At 38.0% G+C, this 21,208-nt stretch overlaps 2 protein-coding genes and 1 long non-coding RNA gene across 3 annotated transcripts in view; 1 reads left to right on the forward strand and 2 right to left on the reverse strand.

The window, feature by feature from the left end:
* The window catches only part of LOC117426714 (uncharacterized protein KIAA2012 homolog), a 48,882-nt gene extending 48,135 nt beyond the window's left edge, over nt 1–747 (reverse strand). Inside the window, exon 1 of the mRNA XM_034044624.3 lies at nt 122–747. The gene's annotated coding sequence lies outside the window, so the exon portion shown is untranslated. The remainder of the gene's footprint in view (nt 1–121) is intronic.
* Nucleotides 748–3,920: 3,173 nt separating this feature from the next.
* On the reverse strand, nt 3,921–7,686 carry LOC117426363 (frizzled-7). The gene has a single exon (XM_034043857.3). The coding sequence runs from the start codon at nt 6,780–6,782 to the stop codon at nt 5,100–5,102; it is 1,683 nt and encodes a 560-aa protein (XP_033899748.1). The 5' UTR covers nt 6,783–7,686; the 3' UTR covers nt 3,921–5,099.
* A 145-nt stretch (nt 7,687–7,831) lies between these two features.
* Nucleotides 7,832–21,208, forward strand: part of LOC131739463 (uncharacterized) — a 35,597-nt gene continuing 22,220 nt past the window's right edge. The window contains exons 1-2 of the long non-coding RNA XR_009330553.1: nt 7,832–7,904; nt 10,684–10,765. This is a non-coding gene — a long non-coding RNA (uncharacterized LOC131739463). The remainder of the gene's footprint in view (nt 7,905–10,683; nt 10,766–21,208) is intronic.

Below are 21,208 nucleotides of genomic sequence, written 5' to 3' on the forward strand. Positions count from 1 at the left end.
ACTGTTATTACTTAGCTAATTTATTTGCTTACAACAACGCAGAATCTGAGTAAACTGTTAGTGAATTTTGTCTTTAAAGTGCAACGAAAACGAATAAAAACACAATTTTTACGTAATCCACCTTCACGTAATCTGTCTTTTCCCTTAATCACCATGACAAGAACCATCATTCAGACCTCTGAATCAGGGAACGCGCTGAATTCATTCCATTTGGATCCTCAAGGTGGCGGCAGCAGACAGGAAATCTCCAAACAGGCAACCTGGCAAAGACACTGAAATTCCATCACGTGGAGCAGAAGACCTGCCAAACTCATTTCTCAGATGCGAGAATCCAAACCCACAGCAATGCATTTCATGAAAGATCAATTGAAAGAAAAAAATATACACTGACTTTGGAAATATATGATCTTTACTTGAAAGTGCAGGTACCACTATATCTCGACGAGTTCAAAGACTATAAAACTAATTTCAGATGTCTTGAAACGTCAAATGTGTTTTTTTTTTGTATTATTTTCTTTTTATTAGCGGACCTGAATGTTTTAGCACAGCTTCCTTCCCCTTTACTTTTTGTTGTGGTATTTGTCTCTAATCGCAAGTACACTGTAAGGCATTTAAACAAATAAAAATTGAGTTCAAAGTGAAAGAACGCCTTTAAAAAAACATTGAAGCTTTTTAAAAACGGCATAGTAAATTGCATACAGCGCAAAGTTAAAATGACTGTAGGTGGACCGACCTGTCCAAATCGAGCGCATTTGTGAAAACTGTAATAAAATAATAATTGTAAAAAATCAGACACGAACCCAAATGCAGTGAGCAAGTGACCACTGATGCAGCTACACATATAATAGCATTATTACAGGTCAGTGCTAACTTTCCCACCAAATTCTCACAGGGTTCACATTCCTTGATGAGGATTCCATAGCCTACCTATTTCAATAGTATCCTACACTAGCAAATTACTCACAGATTATAAATCTATCATGAACATGTATTCAGGGTAAACCTTTTTTTAAAACTTAAATTAAGTTTCTGTTATTATTAAGTTATTTATTATAGCTTCACTAATGTATCTTAAATGCTGACCCTCTTATACTTTTTAACGGAGTGTATGTATTGATGCGACGCCAGCAAAGTGCATTCTGTCGCCAGTCTACTCTAGTTACAGGAACAGTGACTTAAACGGCACATAGGATAAACAGCAGGCTATGGCATTTTATTATTATTGTATACTTCCCAGTAGGTGATATGTCATAGATGCTTTAGGTTTTCCACTAATGTCGTTGTAGTCGCCGCATTGTAATTGGTACTGTTCCCTGGAAAGTAAAGAACACTTTTCAAGAACATTCCGTACGTTCTTCAAGCGTAACTGTCGTCTGAAATATGAAGATGGCAGCGAGCGTGTAAAACAACTACTGGACAGCCCCCAACTCTCGCTCGGCTACCCGCTGCTAGAGGGTGGTTGCAATTTTGGAATTACAGACTTAATTGCAGCACGAAATAATATAGCTTTTAGACAGCTTTAGTAGACTGTTGAAAAATATTTTGTTTTTTAAACCGCAGACAGACTAGATGTAAATAGTAAAACGACACCATATGATATTTACACAATGTAAACTACAAGGGGGACGCCAGACTTGAATCAAATTTACACCCTACAGTGTCTGCGAGATACAGCAGACACATATAGATGTGTAATGACTGGCCACATTATAATATGCTGAAAATGTTCTGTATCGTTATGATGGAACCTACATTTTTTTTGGGGGGGGGGTACGAACAGATAATTAACCACGTATTGTACTGTTTTCCTTTTAATCCAACCATCATTTCTCAAACCACGAAATAATAATAATAATAATAATAATAATAATAATAATAATAATAATAATAAAACCATAACAGTCGACCCAATCGCATTTAGTGGTTGATAATTCTAAACTGTAGTTACGGTAAACCATTCACTAGAATAACAGCTCTTTCACCTAAAAAAAACCCCAAAAAAAACATCAGTGAGGGTACACTGTTGATGGCATGCTATCCTGAAATCATATAGAACACAAAATGCATTACTTACACAACAGGAAGTGATGTAATATCTTCCATTTGGCGTGGTGGACAACTCACGTCGCAGGTTGAATTAGTTTAACTGACTGGACTAATAAATGTTTCGGATGGAGAAGGCACAGCATTAACACGGGACCCATTGTTACATTTTCCATCTGGGAACACATCTTCTGGCAAAGGCCTGTGTTTCGTGACAACCCGCGTGGAAGTACAGTATTATCTGCATACAACAAATCCTTTAATTAAAACAAGTTATACACCGTAGAAACACCGTTAAACAAATATTAAAAACAAAAACTACTATATTTATCTGCAGTGCATCACGTGCTGTCATCTCGATTGGTATCAATATATGAAACTAATCTAGGTTAAATTAGTAGGACAGGGGTGTTTGTTTTAAAGTCTTTAAAATGACCGTTAGGAACAGCAGGCAATGGAATCGCGTATTGCTTACACCGCAGGAGGCACGTAAATTATGTTAAGTAATGATTTATTGCCATGTGTATCGTTCCCTTTTTATTTTATAGAGTGGTTCTATAATCGGGAGGTCCCATTGCAGTTGGCTCCAAGGCTGTCTCATGAGGTGTAAATGTAAGCCTCACGGTACACCCCCCCCCCCCCCCTCCCGTGTTTGAAGCATTGTATCACGGCTAGAACATCAAAATCCTTCTAGTACACCGACTAAATCCAAAACATAGAATTTGTTTAGATCCAAGAAGTGAATATACAAGATTTCACCCCCACCCACTCACATTTAAAACCAAAAAACATAGAGAATGTTCCTATATGAACACAATGGTTGTTTTAATACATTGTTAACATACAATGTATTGCAAGCGTCACATTTTTTAAGAGGTATTTCTGCAATACAAACCTACTGCCTCCCCTTCAGGTCTTTGGCAGGGACTTCCAAATACTGAAGCTTTGAAAAATGTTCTGTTGTTTAATTACGGAACCTGTCATGTGTATTAATGTTTCACTTTGTCCTTAATTGGTTCCAAAGCCACCAAAAATTAAATAAAAAATACTATCAGCTGCTTTTTTAGTTTTTGGGAATTAGCGCTAGCTTTTAATTAAAGCTTAAATTAACTTAACATGGGAGCTTAGGTAGCTGTTCTTTATGGGGGTGGGGTATTCTTTCTTCATTCTGTTAATTTTACATTTAATCAACACAACTGAATCGACTCATTATATATATATATATATATATATATATATATATATATATATATATATATATATATATATATATATATATAAATAAATACATAAAATAATTCTTGGTTTTGATCTATTTTGCATTTTTAGATAAATATTTTGAAAAGGTCAGACTTTGATTGATTGCTTCTCTGTAGAATCAGAATCAGTCTCTCCACCATACCATACCAAAGGAAGTCCTTTGATCTGGGCATTAGGCAACAGCATTTGAAACTAAAACACATCAGTAATAATGTGTTTAATACCCCCCCCCCCCCCAAAAAAAAAATCTCACACTAGGTTGCTTAATAAATGAATAAAATACATAAATAAATAAAGACAGGCTTCAAAAGTTATTTGCCAGTCACACCACATGAAAGTTTATGACCTGTAGTTAGGTTAAAGCGAATTGAAATTGTTAAAAAAAAAAAACACAAAAAGGTAAACCTTCTACTTAAATGTGTATGTACCCAATCTTAATACATATTTTCCTTTAATAAAACATTTACTATAAAACAGGCCAACCACCGTTTTTAAATATTCTGAGGTACTGCCAAATGCAAGATATTTTACCTGTAGTGAAACTTTCATTTTTTATTTGAAATTATTGATGTATAAACACATATTCTATTCCAACAGAAAAAAAGACATGCGAGATATTAAAAATCTAATCATTTTATTCAGTGAAACTGTACAAATACAATAAAAATGAGGTCTCTTACTGTATTAAAAAAAATCAAAAACCAGCAAAATTACTTTATAAATACATATATTTTTAGAAAAAAAGGGAAGCAATATTTACACTGTAGTTGCTTGCATATTTTTACAGCTATACACATGTATAAAAACAGGTACCACCAAAAAAAAAAAAAAAAAAAAATTAAAATGCCCATCAGTTTGTGCTATAGGATACCAGAAGATTGTCTTTTTCTTGCAAAAGTTGCCATTATATATATATATTTTTTTAAATGTTCCAACTTAAAAAGATAACCAACTTTCTAAGCTCTCACAAGTTACTGACAAGATGACCGATTACCAAATCAAATCTTTTCAGATAAGAAACAGTTTTTTATTGTGAGATTTGTATTAAAATTGTGAGCAAAATGCAGTATAAGCTGGGTTATAGAAAATTCATATAAAAAGGATGAGAATCTTAATATTAATTTCGACCATTATCACTGCATAATAGATACAGGGTCTACAAATCAGCACTTGGAATCCAAAGTAAGTGTTGCAGCTTTGTGTTAAAATACATTTGCTTTATAAAAGGGGGGAAAAAAAAAAAAAGTGTACACACTCCTACAAACAAATGTGGGACACTAATTAATATTACCTACTTTGTTCTGGACCCCCCCCCCCCCCCCCATATATATATTATGCAGTGACTGGATGTGTACAACAATTCACTCTAAATTGGCAGCAGATATAGGCATTACATTTCTTGGCACAATAAGAGCAAAATGCCAGAGTTTCACATTAAAAAAAATAATAATAATAATTAAAATTATATATATTTGCTCCTCAAATTTGGAACTTAAGTCACTTCAGTTTTCTTTTTTTTTTTTGCTGTCTTAAACCATTTGTTCCCAAAAACCACCACATTTCAAACACTACTGATGAAATACTGATTGGCTGACAACAGTCCACAAAATTGCAATGCCATACTGTGGTTAAACAGTTTAAAACTTGTTACATAAATTGGGATGGCAAGGCCATGATTATTACTATGGTGGTAGTTTTCTGATACAAAAACCTAGACTTGGCCTTAGTGAGCTGGGCATGTCTCAGTTAGCAGTTGCTGCAGTACTGTTCTGGTTTGCCCACCGAGACTGCCGAGTTCATACAGTGGTCTCGCCTTGGTTGCTGTTGCTGAGTCTGCTGTAAAACCTGCGCCAGGACTGCAAGGTTTTCCCAGACCATATCCAGAACCCGGAAGTGATCCCCACAATCATGGTCATCAAGTACTTGATCATGAAAACTGTGAAGTCTGGAGTCATGGGGGCAAAGTCGTTCCCAGGGCAGGGGACCGCGAAGCTTTTGCAGGTCTGCTTGTGCCAGGTCTTCTCCCACTGCTCCCGGAAAGCCTGCTCATAGAAGTAGCATGCAATGACGATGGTGGCTGGCACAGTGTAGAGGACGCTGAAGACTCCGATCCGAACCATCAGCTTCTCCAGCTTCTCCGTCTTGGTGCCGTCGTGCTTCATGATTGTCCTGATCCTGAAGAGGGAGACGAAGCCGGCGAGGAGGAAGGAGGTACCGATGAAGAGGTAGACAAACAGGGGCGCCAGGACAAAGCCACGCAGGGAATCCACATTGTAGATGCCAACGTAGCACACCCCAGTCAGGAGGTCCCCGTCCACCTGCCCCATAGCCAAGATGGTGATGGTTTTGATGGCTGGCACTGCCCAGGCTGCCAGGTGGAAGTACTGGGAGTTGGCTTCAATGGCTTCATGGCCCCATTTCATTCCAGCCGAGAGGAACCAGGTAAGGGATAGGATGACCCACCAGATGGAGCTCGCCATGCCAAAAAAGTAGAGGATCATGAACAGAATGGTGCAGCCTTCCTTCTTGGTCCCCTGTGCCACGGTTTTGTAGCCATCGTCCGCAAACTTGTCAATGCAGACCACCTTGTCCTCCAAGAAGAAGCCAGCGGCATAGGCCACTGCCACCATGAAATAGCAGCCCGACAGGAAAATGATGGGTCTTTCCGGGTATCTGAAGCGCCTCATGTCAACCAGGTAGGTGAGCACAGTGAACAGTGTGGAGACGCAGCACAGGATGGACCAGATGCCAACCCACAACCTGCCAAACTTCACTTCCTCTTCTCTGAAGTACATCAGCCCGTTCTGTTTAGTTGGTTCACAGGGGGCGCCACAGTCCTTCTCCCCCAAGAAGTGATAGTTCAGGTATGTGGGGACTTTGAGTTGCCTTGGACACGAGAAAGGCTGACTTGGGCGGCCACCCGTGTTGGGGTGTAGCGTGATCATGTCCGGAATGTAGGGGGACGGGTAAGGAGTCGGGCTGCTGGGATCCGAGGTGTTCTGTCCGACACAGATCTCCCCTGCGCCGTGCACAGGGAAATTCTCGCATCTCAGTCTCTCCGGCCACTGAAATCCGAATTTGTTCATCAGCGCTTCGCAGCCCTGCCTGGCTCGCTCACAAAGAGACCTGCAAGGCGGAATGGCTTGTTCCAAAACAGTGCAGACCGGGGCATACATGGAACACAGGAAAAACTTGAGATCGGGAGAGCACTGGACCTTCACCAGAGGGTAGAACTGATGCACCTCCAGCCCGGCGTCCTCTTGGTTCGTGTGACCCAGCAAATTGGGCATGATGGTCTGATTGTAAGCAATGTCCGTGCACAGCGGAATTGAGATCGGCTGACAAAACCCGTGCTCTGGAATCGAAATGCCCTTCTCTCCGTGATACTGTCCAGTCGCCTTCTGCGGGCTGAACAAGGCGCACAGAGCCAACACACAAACAGGCCAGGAAAAGCAATTATCTTTCTTAAACACAGCCATATTTAGTAAGGGGAGTTTTTTTTTAACAGTAAAAAGCAAAAAAAAAAAAAAAAAAAAAAGAAAGTCCGGGTATATCAAAAAAATAAGACAAAACTTTTTCAATTAAATGTAGCCACCGAAACAAATTAAGTCAACACGGTTGTTTTAATGTTCTTGGATGCAAGCGCGTTTGAAAAAACCTTTACTGCATTCCCGCAACAAGGCTCAACTCGGCGGAATCTTCAGTATCTGGGTTTCAGCAGCTCGTGCCGGCTTGCCGTTTTTTCTTCTTTGAAAGAAAAAAAGTTCGTCTAGATTTTGAAGTTTAAATATTCATAGAAACATTAGCTAAAAGTAAACTGTCGGTCTTTTTTTTCAAACTTCCTATCCTTTAGTACGTTAAAAGTCACTTAACTGGTACTGTTCTGCCCGTGTTGTCATGGATCCCCAATTTTTCTGAATAAATGGTCCCGGGCTACTTTCAGGTAATTTGTAGATAAACAGGACTGTCCTCCGCGTTTCTGAGTTCAGAATTACAATATTTTTGCCTGCAAGTTAAGCAAAAGCATGTGTTATATCCCCTCCCGCTCCGTTCGGTCTGCTTCTTCGGTTCAACTCAAGTCCTTTCAAACGAATTTTCCAGCAGAAGCAGCAGGCAGGCAGACAAGCAAATTCGATCGTTTGTGGTTCTTTGATTAATGCTTTAGATTGCACTGCTTGTTCTGGTAGTTGAATTTAATTCTCAAAACGATTTCTCCGGAGTTGCAATCCTGCAGTTAACTGTAACCCCTTGTTTTAATTCAGCACAAAACGCTCTCAGCACCACCGGCTTTAAAATCTGGAACGCTGACTAACAAACACACAATAAATGTTACATCGGTTTCCAGGTACCCCTCATTCACAAGCTAGAAACCTCCCCGCGGGGAGCCTGGAAACCAACACCCCGACCAATCACTAGGTTTGTTTTCCTTAACAAGCCACAGATGATTGGCTACCGGAGTAAGACGAAGAGGGCGGGGTCAATGGATGTTTTTTGAAACTTTTTTTTTTGTATTACTGACTTTTTTGACTCACAAAACGCAATATTGTAAACTGACGGCTTGGACAGATCACAAGAGAAAGCGGTTGAAATGCGCATTCATGGTAATGTAAAGGTGATTCTCTTGCCTCTGCAAAATGTATACATTTTAATATCTCAATTGACCTATTTTACATTTTTTGGGGGATTTGCGTTATATATTTCTCTTTTGAAGACAAAGCCAGTTATACATCTTCATCAAATAGAAGGACATTACTGATTACATTTATATTGGTGAGAAAGACGTGCACAAAAACAACAATTTCCCTGTTAATGACACGTGTTTCCACGGTACAGTATTATCAAATCAGGATCGTGGGACGTTAAAGATTGTTTAAAGGAACATAAAGGGAGGAATTTGCATTGTATAATCATTAGCTAATTGAGTAACATTTAGGAAACGAGCAACACAAATCATACATCGAATGCGAATAGTCTTTGTTTAGTTTTTCTTGAGATATATTTAATTCTGGCCGTAAAGTATAAACACGCCACATATTGTATTGGTTTACAGAAGACTTCTGGTGTTATAATAAATATTCATATATTCAAATCCTGTTTTTTTTTAACTGTACGCCATTAACGAATTTCACAAATTCCAAACTTTTTTCAAACGAAATCAAACATGAATCCAACATTCTCCCTCAATTACAAGTGTGTGTGTGTGTGGTATCATTACGATAACGTGTTGTGGCCTTTTATTCACAAAAATATTCCACTTATCTCTCGCGCTTAAATTAGTTGGGCAATTAGGCGATCACCTCACAAATTAACTTTTTTTTTGGTGGGGGTGGTGGTGTGCGTACGCATGCACACGTCTCTTGTACCAGAGGCAGTCCCACAAAGACATGAGAGAGGTTACACAATTGAAGAGATTTATCGAGTGCGTAAACTGATACCAGCATCACCAAACACGATTTGAATCTAGCAGTCTGCAACAGATCCCCAAAATGCATTAAAGGGCAGGGTAATTAAATGTTTGCGTCTGACTTGCGTGAAAAAAATAGATTAATGTTTATTACGAATTAGTCGTACGGCCCGTGATACTTCAAATGAATCGGAAGTTTAACTAACTTGATAAACGAGGTACAATCAATCAACTGTTTCCTGTTTGAAGTCTCAGTCACTGATAAAGTTAGGTACACATTATTATTATTATTATTATTATTATTATTATTATTATTATTATTATTATTATTATTATTATTATGCCCGCAAATACAAAAACGGATTTTATAGCAAATCTTTATGGCAAGTTTGTATTGTTTTGTTATATGCTAAACTGTGCATTTATCATGCGTTTTTAAAATGTACTTGTAGTATCTCACCATTGGCGCCTATGCTGTACCATTACTACACTTTGGTATTTTTTATACCATGCAGGTCTTACAGTAATCCTCAGTTTAATAAAATTGGAAAGTATGCAGCTTTTACAATAGTGTGGGTACCAAGTTTTGTTCCAGTAATTAGTTCGTATGCTTTACCTCTTAAATAGTTCAAAACTAGAAAAAAAACTGAAGGTATTAATTTAAAGTTTTGAAAATGAACAGCTGTACTTGCTGTAAAATTTGTCAGGGGACTAGGTGGCGCAGTGAGTTAACACATTAGCATTTCACCACTTTGATTCAGGCTTAAGTTACCTACAAGTGGAATGAGCTGAATGGTCTTAAATCTATGTCACTGAAAAGAACTGGACACAAGTTTGGCACTATTGACTTTTTTGTGTTCCAGGTGCAGGATTGAAAAGCAGGGTTAGATGTCTAGATTATGACTGAGAAGTGTTAGGGAAACTCATAGAGTCATACAGCCCTGTAGTGAAGACTAGTGTCCCTCACTTTTAATGGTTACTAATCCCCCCATCCCCCCCCCCCCCCCGAAATAGTGAAACATTGCCCATTGCAATAACTTAGAATATTAAATTATACCCAAATATATGTTGCCATACTCATAAAGCATGTGTGAGTAGTTTAACAAAATAATTGAGAAGATTCATTAAAAGCTCATAGTTTCTTGCTAGTTCTGTAGCATTCATAGTTTGTTTTTCATTTTACAAAAATGGTGCACAGTTAGCATAGTATTAAATGCTTTGAGAACATGGCCCTGTGTTGCTACAGTGAGATTGAGGGTCCTTTAATTTTGACTTGAAATCTGATCACAATCCCACATGATTAATTGCCAGGCACCTAACATGGCTGTATTTCTGTATTAAAAGAGCAACATTTTTTTTGGTTGTAGGAGTTGCATTTATAGTAGCCATGTTAAGTAACATTAAACCGTTTAACACATGCAAATGTTTTGCACCAGGAATTTAAAGTTTTTTTTACCAAACTGTTACAGTAATAACTGTAAGTTTTGTGTTTTATTTCCAGACTCTAGACTGGATTAGCTCTGATGGCAATGGTGGGTTAGAGGAGAAACAGCAGTGTTGAGTTCCTCTTGCATAGTAATCAGAGGTTGTTTTTTTGAATCAGCTCAGGGTCATGGGTTCAACTGCTTTTAACAATAATTGTACTGTATGTGCTCATCCGTCTGAGTGAGACTTTCCCTGCTGCCTTTTATGATAGAATTTTTTTTTTTTTTTTTCAGCGCTAGACCTCTCATGCATTTCGTATTGCAGGGTGTTGCTTGTCTAAAATATAAACGTTATCTTTATAATCAGTCAGCAAAAAAGGTAGTAGAGAAAAAAAAAACTAAATTGTTTTAGTTTCCTGGAGCATCAATTTAGTTCACATTTAGACTTCTCTTGAATAAAGATTTTGATGTAATGGTGTAGGATATATATTTTTTTTAAAGTATAACAAGTCAGTGGCTGTGAATTTGAGCTTGTCCTTTTTTGGTTCACAGATTGTGGCAAGTAAAAGAGGGTGAGATGTCTTTGCCACTATAACTAAAACTGCATTTGGGGAATGTAAGTCAACTGTACCAGGTAGGCATTCTGTTAAAAGAGAGGGCACATAACCCTAAACTATGGTAGAATGAGGTAGACACCCAGGAATTATATTTTAGTTTAAAGCTGAACTTGACTGTGGGAAACTGTGTCTTTAAGTAATCATTTACGCAGGATTGTCAGCAGCATCTTGTTTACACTGGGGACCTGCTTTTATTTTACAGCAAGATGGGAGGGACTGAGGCTCTCAGATCTTACTATTTAGCAGTTGTAACCACTAGACCGAACTTCCATCCCAAATAATTGTAAAAACAGGAATTTCCCTTTACCATGACCAGCTCATAATTTAGCCAATGGTCAGATGGTCAGGAATCACCCGTTCGGAGTGGTGAGTGAGGAAGAAATGTGTAGTCTCTATAAATAAGGCAACATATAATGTTATTGCAGTATTAAAATCAGACACTATTTAACCATTTAAATAGACCTCATTATCTCTGAAACTATATTGTTAACATTTACTTTACATTTATAGGCACAACCAGTGACCTCTGCCAAAATAATGCTGCTGCTTTATTACACACAACAGCCCATCTGCAGATTTGGTTGTAAGCCTGCCACTTGTACAAGTAGCAGGAGAATTCCTTTGGCTCAAAGATTGTGACAAGCAGGTTCCAAGGCATGATGTTTGTGTCCTTGCATTTAAACTACCCACGAAGATGTAAACAAACTAGGGTATCAACAAGGTGTGCTTTCTGATAAAGCAGAGGGTTTTAGTATAAAAGGTTTTACAATTAAACATGATTGTCGGTGAGAGATGCTTCAGCTTTACTATGGGATTTTGAAGCCGTTTTTCAATTGACATTTAATTATAGAGATTTTGCAGTAGCTTGTGCTTTGATTCCTCATGACAGTATAATTAACAAGGCTGAGATACGTCCTTGTTAACCAGTGCTTATGGCTGGCTTCTATTTTATTTAGTCCTCTCCAGTTTCTAACCCAGTCTAACAGGGATCAGAAGCAAAAGAAGGGGTGGTTACTCGCCAAGGTTTTAGATAAGTCGTGGCCCACCAAAAAACCCCAATAAAACAATACAAACCCCTTATTCACAAAAGTGTAACTCATGCTTTTTTTTGAAAAGGTGTTTGTGAATGTTCTTTACAGTAATTGTGCAATTTTATTATTATTATTATTATTTATTTCTTAGCAGACGCCCTTATCCAGGGCGACTTACAATTGTTACAACATATCACATTATACATTATTTCACATATTACATTATTTTTACATGCAATTACCCATTTTTACAGTTGGGTTTTTACTGGAGCAATCTAGGTAAAGTACCTTGCTCAAGGGTACAACAGCAGTGTCCCCCACTGGGGATTGAACCCACAACCCTCCGGTCAAGAGTCCAGAACCCTAACCACTACTCCACACTACTAGCACTAGCATTTTCCCATGCTTTTCTCATGGTTTTGCTATGCCTTAACCACAGTCTACCATGTTGTTTTATATGCTGTCCCATACCTCTCTGTGCTTTACAAAGCTTACCTATGTTTTAGCATGCTTCCACTATGATTTAATACACTTTGCTATGCTTTTACTATGGGAAACTTGTATAAGGAGCGGAGGTTCTCAAACTTTAAAAAAAACAAAAAACATGAAAAAGGCAAATCGCACACAAGAAAGAAAAACCGCACTGCAGTGAAAGTAAATGTTTAATTCATGTGTATCACCAGGCCTGTCTCATGACACAGCAATGAAATAACTTGTTTCTGTGCATTAAATATATGTGTTCTTGATTTTGTTTTGTTTTTTTGTACAAAAGAGTAGTTCCCAGATTTTTTTGGGGGGACCCCTGGTCAACCATTGCTGATCCCCCAAATTTGAGAAGCACTGCTCTAGGTAATATAATTTTTTAAAAATTACAATAAACAGTCAAGAAATACTTCAGAAATAAGCAAAATGTATATTATTTTACTAAAATACCTTTTTTTTTTTTGAGTGATTTTATTTTTTGACTAAGACTTAATATTTCAGAACTTGGCAAATCTGAAATCTGGTCTTCGTTGTCTTTCATGTATAATACATTTGTCCATATTGTTTTACGTACTAGTATGTCATACACCCAAAGAAATAGAAATATAGTGTCAATGTGTGAAATATGTAGCGAATCGACTAGGGGTACATTGATGTCTGTAACTGTTTTATTTGAAACAGCTGTGCATTTAACTTTACTGTGGAGAACAACACGTGCATTGGTTTTGAGGTAAAAAGAGGAAACGAATAACTACTATGTAACTACAAAGTGTTTGACTCCCAAATCATCTGATACATACTGTCCAAATTGAGTTATGTTAAAACAAGCACATCAAGAATCAAGTTACTGGTTCATTTGTTTATGTTCCGACTCGCTTGGTTTCTTCTTAAAGGAATGTAGTAATTATTTCCCCCCTCCTCTGGGTCCAGAGGGTAAACAAGGTTCATAAAGCATAAATACTGTGGTACTTTGATCAGACATACTCGACTTTTTGATGTTCTCAGTTGTATTCATTCGAATAGAGATTATACTTCTTCCAGTTGCTACTTCGGCCAGGATGGTAAAAAATGAATTTCCACTTTAAGTTATAATGCTTCTTTTTACCACATACTGTACTGGGGTTCCGCAAAACATTTTAAACACCTGCCATAACAGTGTCCTTCCCCTGTGGTGGCAGCCAAAGATGACGCACTGATTCAATGGGACAATGTGACTGCAAGGGTTACATAAGTTAGTTCTGCAAAATGGCAGTCTTTTCTTATTTCCTGCCCCATCACTGTAGTGCACTCCGTAGCAAGTCGAAGAGAAGCAGTATGTCGCCCAGAGTTGTCTGTTTCTCTTGTGGGGCTTATGTTAATGTGCCACCATCACCACCTGTGTTCCTTTTTATTCAAAGTGATTTAAACAGAATAGCTAATCTATGCCAGTCAAGATGCCACGGAATACAGTTTACAGGGGAGACCGTGAAATTAATAAATTAATATGGGATCCCATAGGAACCCATTAGATCTCACTTTTACAGTACATACTTTTTAATAGGCTGTAAAAAAAAAAAAAAAAAATGACGAGAGGAAGCAAAAAAGCAACATCAATTCCCTGCAAACTGAAACAAACAATGTGGTCCATTTGGTCTTAGCTCTCTTCTACATAATAACTATACATAACCATTGCACATCTTTAAAAACACAAACTGTGAACACAGAGAACTTCCATAGAGAGAGCCTCACTCTATACACTTTATCCCAGTAAGATTCAGCTAGCTGTGTACAGTTCCTGCAAAGGCATATTATGTCAGGTTTACTCAGCTGGTCTGCAGGTTTCCCTCCCTATATCCAAAAACACACATGTAAAAATACCTTACCACATGAACTGTTCTCCTCAGAAGTGAAATAAGGCATGCAACCATTATATTTAATCAGTGTACCACCAAGAATCTGTACCTCGATACACAAAAGGCTCTACTTCAGTTATCTTAATAGTGTGCAGTTCTTTGATCCACCTCCATTTCGATCAATCGAATAGCATAATGTTCATTTAACATTTGATTTGTAACTGGGGGTATTACATTTAAGCAACTTCCTATATTTATAGTATCTTACTAAGAAACATATATATAAAAAAAATACTGTCAGTTTTCATAATTATCATGTAGTGGCCAGGAACAAAAATGAGCATATTGCTAAAATGCATACAGCCCATAGCGTAGTCATTATCCATCCTTATGCTAATAAACGATCATAGTGCACCGTGGCCTGCAAATGTAATTTTCCTGTCGTTGGAATGAAAGCAGACATTTAAAAAAACAAAACACGGCGACCATCTGTTTAATCAGTGTTCTTTTTAAGAGACGACAGTGCCAATGTTTTTATATGGTCTTTATCGATTGTCTGAGAGCGTCGATGAGGATTTACTTAATAAGTCATATTAATTTGGCCCCTGGTTCCTTTAAGCTGATTTCCCCTGGGGGAGGGGATAATGAGTTCTCTTCTACCGTCACTGCTAAGCATTGATGTGCTGGTCAGACAGAACCAGGCAAAGAGAGACATTTCCTAATTAACCCATAGCCAGCAGTGCAGTAATCCAGTATTAAGGACCCAGCAAATGCCTCTCAGTGGTCTAGTGGTTGTATGAAGCATATTCCCTGCAGTTCATGTCGGGCATTGGACAGGCGATATATCTGTTAAAAGAATGCTGGCTGTTGCTTGTATCGGAAATAATTAGTGTGAACTTTGGGTGGAAGTGATCATCACTTTAGTAATATATTTTTTCACTGAAGAAAGGAAAGTGATGCACTGGTAAATCTGTTCTTATGCTTAAATAATTAAAAAAAAAAAATATATATATATATATATATATATATATATATATATATATATATATATATATATATTCCTCATTTAAAACAGATGTTTTATAACCATTATTCCTGCTTTTAGGTTCCAACCAGTCTAATCTTGCACCGATCATACAGTACTTAACGATACTGCTGAAATTTACAAAAAAAAATGTTTAAAGGTGAAAAACAAAAAGTAAAAATTAAATGCTTTATGGCAGCCCCTAGGTAGCAATTTGCATAGCTGGTTAAAATAATGGATACATAAATCAAGCCAGTGCACTATCCTGATCCTGAAGGAAGTATTTACAAGCCTTATGAGTGGGGGGCCAGTCCCAGTCTCCCCCCAACTAAATTGCTGTACTGTAGGTAATAATGGGGAACAGCACAGAATACGTGACTTGGGGCAACCAGGGGAATTACAAATGATAAACAGATATAAAAGTATGAGTTATTGCATAAAGGATAAATGTCAGGGGAATGAGGATCTGTTCCAATCTAGAATTTAAAAAGTGTGCCTCCTTTCTGCATGTAGCTGCCAAAACAAGCACTTATGGCAGAGCAGATCTTTGGCATCTTGCACATGTCCACAGGTGCATGATGTGCACAGGAAAGGGGCTGCTGTTGTTGTATGTGGTCCAGCTGGTATGTTTTAGGCATGTGTAAAGCCGCTCATTGCACACCCAGGAATTCCCCAGCATCCCAGCAGGCTGCGACTTCGCAGATATGAATTGCAGTATTTAAATTAAACTTCTGATATCTCAGGAGTAAGCCATTTCTCATGTCTGCAGGGAATCCTCAGTGAAAGAGCCCGAGGAGCCAAGGAGCATTGAGCTTTCTCAGCAGGGTACTCATTTATACCAGCTTTTTAGACCCATGTTCCAAACTGGGGAAAAGAATACATAAATAGGAAATTGATTTTTTTTTTTACAAACTGGTACTCCGTTAACCATTTCAGTAGTCTCTGTCTGAGGAAAGACTTCGGTGCTGGGAAATGCTTTTACTGGTTTCAGTCACAACATTTGTGGGTTAAAATTCAATTCTGAAGTAATTGTAGGGGATATTCTTCTTGTGTTGTTTTGTATTTTTCTACAGATCTCTTTTGGTTTGTAAGTTGTTGCTGTCTCCGGTGCTAGTGCTTTTAAAAATCTGTCTTTTCCATTTATTTCTATTTATCTCTATCTATATTCAGTGCATTTCTATACGTAAGATGCCTCATTCCAGTATCCTGTAGCTATACATCAAACTAAAGTACATCTGATCACCCTGTAATTAACTGTTTTTTTTGCTGCTGCGCTACAATGTAAACATATATCAACTACCACCAACCTAAACAGAAATGTGAGCCAAAAAACATTTTAGGAGAACAGTTGAACAAACCATGGGATCATAGCATTTGTACAAATGGATGGTACAAAAGAGTAGGGATACTGAACACAAGGTTTGTGGCCTTTGGAAAGAATGGAACCACTGTCTGAGGGAATGGTAGAATTAGAAATTGGATTACAGCTATTATAAATTGCTCAGCTGTCAGTAACTTATTTACTATAAATGAGTTGGTATGTCAGCTGAAAGCATACTGTCTTTTATTAGATATTAAAATGTTGGGAACTGTTTGAAATGTTGATAAAGTCCAGTGGAACTGCAGTAAAATTACAGCAATTGTACTATATTGTTACTGTAACTGTACTGCTGTACATACCAGCATTATATCCAATGCAGCTACCTAACTAAACAATCCAGCTACATAACAAAATGGCTTTCTTTTCTTTTGTACCATACTTTAGCTGGAAATCTTTTGGTTTCCTGACTAACATATAGTAGCAAATATTTTTAAAGTGAAATCTTGGAGATTTATGTAGCTATGAATTTGACCTTCTTTGTAGTGTTTCCTTTTTGCAATAGCTGAGTATAGCTGGCAGTTGTTGTTCTTACTACTTTTCAGTGTTCTGATAACCTTGAGAAACCTTTCCTGTCATAATTTAGTTTTCCCTTTAGGACAGTATACAATATGTTCTACTTTGTGGATGTTCATCGATTCTCTCCTTTACATTTTTTATATATCTTTGTGTGCACTGCAGTTAAGTCTTACATATATAAATTACACATTAAAATAATCTGAATGGCATGATTACTACCAACACCACATTGTAACCATTTCAATTCTCTATCTACAGCTGCTATAACTTATATTAATCCTGCTGGTGTTTATTAGGTCCATGAAACAGCAGGGTTATTTAGGGTGGTGGTATTAAAGTACACCACTGTTTGAAATATGAAAATGTATATAACTATATATAATAAATTAAAGATTTGGCCTGACAACATCCTTAAAGAGTAAGCAGCGGGGTTCCAGTGTGAAAAGTTGTCAGGATTTTAACAATGAAAAGAAAAATGACCCTGCATTATTTAAACAGTTGTAGCAGCATGTGGGGACGTGTAACACTATATTTTTCAGAACCTCACTACTTACTCTTTAAGTCTGTGTTCCTCCATTCATCTGTGGAAATACTACACCGTTTTTGCCTGAGGATAATAGTCCAACAGCTTAAGTGAAATACACTTGGTTGTTGGTACTGAATATGCAGATACAAGTTAAAACCCAAGAGTTCTAACTTTACTCAGTATATATAGAACCTAATATGATAACTGGTGCTTGGTATGTATGCAGTCAAATAAAGACAGTCAGTGTTGGGCGTGCTGAAGGAAAGTACTGAACCATCAAAAGGTAGATTGCTGTGAAAGGGTGAAGGAATACAGCTGTTGGGGTTCTGTCATCGGTAAAATAACTAACAGTACGCTCTTGAGCTCCAGACCAGAATCCCAAATTAAATTCCAAAAACTGAAGTAGAGGAAAAAGTGAAGAAAGAATGATTTATAGTACACAAATATACAGTATGTATGGTGACAGTATCTTAATGCTGACAGCATGTGGAGTTGCGTGTGCTTTTTCTTTTTTTTTTCCTGTTTCTGAAAATGACAGGGGATTTAAACATGCTTGAGTAAATTTATTCTATGTAAATATGGGAATGAATTTGATACTGGCACCCAAATGTGTAAATTCAATCCCAAACTAAAATTGAAAGAAAAAAAAAACAAAAACAAAGATTTTTTAGTAGATTTTACACAGTACAGAGAATACAGAGCCCTTTCTAATGTGCCGTGAAATATTGTTGGTTCATGAAGATTAATTAACTCATGAGTGGGGTTGCATTATCTCACAAACCAACATGTTGTTATTCATAACGAATGATGGAATTCTTCATCATCCACTAGATAATTATATTAGTACAACAAAGTTTTTTGCTAAGTAGTTGAAACTGACTGATACAATCAGAAGCCAGTTTTATTTGCATTTTAATCTTAAAAAAACGGGGCTTGGTTTTATCTGAAAAAAATCAGATAAAAATAAACTAAATCAGAACAAAAGCTTGCTCTTCTGTAAACAGAAAGGGCGTTAATGGTTGGTGCAAGATTCATCTTGTTTTAAAGATGAAATCGCTCAGATTAAAAACAATGCATTATATAAAGGCCGTTGCTTGTTCTGAGGTACCCGAATGATGACGAAGCTTTAAAGTTATCTTCAAGGTTTGTTACTTTCTAAAAAAAAAAAAAAAAAAAAGCCTCCAAGTGTTCCCTAGTCAGTCGGTTCTCATGAAAATGCCTGCTTCATATCAGAGCACAATAGATAGGCTGTGATAAGGAATAGCCTGTGGTCTTACGCAGTCCAGACCCTTCTGGCAAGGGGAGTTTGTAAGTCTGGGAGGCGTGTAGCTCTCCTGACACAAAATCAATCGATAGTGCCTTTGCTATCCTGCTGCATAACTCCTCTTGGTAACTCAGGCAAATACTGTTTTGGTATTGGTCTAAAGTGTTTACGTGGTACATGGGAAAGCGAATGAGGTCAGATCTTACACAAGGTCCCTAACGGTATTCATCATTGTCAGGAAATTTCATCTGCTAGATCAATAGGCTTTGAAGTTCTGCTTGGGCTTAAGCGTCTTACACTTCTTCTATAAACTGGGTATCAGTCTGAGGTCAGTTAATGATACACAAATGTAAGATAAAAGACCTGTAAACTAAACCAGAATACCTCCTACAACACACTAATTTAATCCCATTCCAGCAATGCTGCTCAATTTCAAACTGCAATCTTATTATGTCTTGTTGTATTTGCTATAAATAATTGGAACTTCTCACCCCTTCACATATATAAAACATTAACGGAAACAATGTATGGATGGAAAGGCATTACATGTCAATGCATTGAATTAGTTCAGTCATATCTTTTTTGTATGCAGATTTTCTGGCCATTGGCATGTATACATAATGCTAGGGCTGTATTGATCAATGTATTAAATTAACTGTAGGCTGTATTAGAATTGCCAGATACACAAGCTCTGTGATGTTTTATTCGATTTGCCTTTTGAGACATCATTTTTTTCTGAACGGGACCTGGCTTTGGAACAGCTTCACGAATGGGATCATGTATTATACAGGTGGTGGAGGTGCAAGCTTTCACATGCTGACCCTCCAATGAGCTTCAACCCTGCTCTGGAGGGATCATACTTAAGCTAAAGAACTGGCTGCAAAGGTGGCAGCTACAGTCAATTGCCAGTGTGGGTCTGTGCTCTGGATACCTGTTGACTTCTGCTGGTACCTGGAAGAGAACATGAACACTACTTTCGCATTGTCTTGAAGATCACAACGCTTCTCCTGAGCTGAATCACTACCTGGAGCCCATGTTGGAAAAGAACAGCCGACTGAGTCATTTCCTGGAACCTCCAGGTTCTGCCGAAGCTCCGTGGAATGAGCTGCTGAAGTGATACATGATCTCTGCATTATGTACTTTTCTTGTTGCAATTTATAAATCATGGTTCATATGGAAATAAAGATGTTATAGCTATGGAGGGTCAAAAGTGATAGTAAATTCATATCCAACACAAGCTGGCTTAGCTTTAACCTTTTAAACCTAATTTGAACCTAACTTTAGAGGTTAACTAAGTAATACCTGTCATGCAACTGGGAAAGCTGAAGGGAGAATCAACACTGGCAACATTGTTTTCATTCATTTATTTATAAGATATTTCCCAAGATCTATGCTGCTGAGATCTAATTTGATCCTGGTGGGTTTGGCATTACTTTGCACTTTTACAGTGATGCCCGATGGGGCTCGTATTGATTTCCACAAGTAGCCATTTGCCTGGCCAGCTGGATTCCAGAGGAGAGTGGAGAAGGCAAACTTGCATGGCTGACTTTCTAAACTTTATCTGCCATCAAGCTAAATGTCAGAAGAGTTTCACATGCTCGGAGGAAAGCCTGGATTGGCTGCAGGTTGTAGATAATCCCCAGCACTGCCTACGGTAATCAATACCCGAGGGAGGCAGTCAGACGTCGGGAAACTGTCTTGCCCTCGAGCAGCGCCGCACAGTAAAGACTGTGTAAGTCTGAGTGCCAGAATATGTCCGGAGGGCTCAATTCTCAAGTTGGCTTTAATGGAACACAATAATACCAAAAAAAAGTTCAAATTTTTATTCTGCTTAGATCCAGCCATCATCAGTTAGAACAGAGCAAATTGAAACCAGACTAGTCCTGCCTGTCCTGTTGGTAGCTCGATGTCTTTTTTCTGCCCGCCCCCCGCCCCCCAGTTGTCTGAGACTTACAGCTGAGCACCAGGCTAGTGGGCAACTCCTTGTACTACTGTGCCACTGCTGCCATACCTTGGAACATGAAGCAGATGAATAATGTAAACAAAACTTCCACAACCTGCTGAGGTGGCACTTAATTTGTTGTGACAACGTGAAATTGTGATCCTCATCACTACAGAAAAACAAATGAAATGAAATCTCCAAATGACATGTCCTTCCTGCCGAGTGCCATTTAAGCCTGGGTGTTATTAAAAATGAATGTGGCATGGAAGGGTACGGTCAGACCCTGGAGAAAGAAATCTGCCTTGATTTAATAAGCTCCCAAGTCTATGGGAGAAGATAAAAGGGAAAGAAAGGCATTTATATTCTGATTCAGCACCCACTTTCCACAGGCTCATGTTTTATTTATCAACGCTCTTTCCTCCTCACCTCCCCACCCCCCACCTAACTCTTTTGCATGATAC

This window comes from Acipenser ruthenus, chromosome 11 (assembly GCF_902713425.1).
Source record: "Acipenser ruthenus chromosome 11, fAciRut3.2 maternal haplotype, whole genome shotgun sequence".
NCBI lineage: Eukaryota > Metazoa > Chordata > Actinopteri > Acipenseriformes > Acipenseridae > Acipenser > Acipenser ruthenus.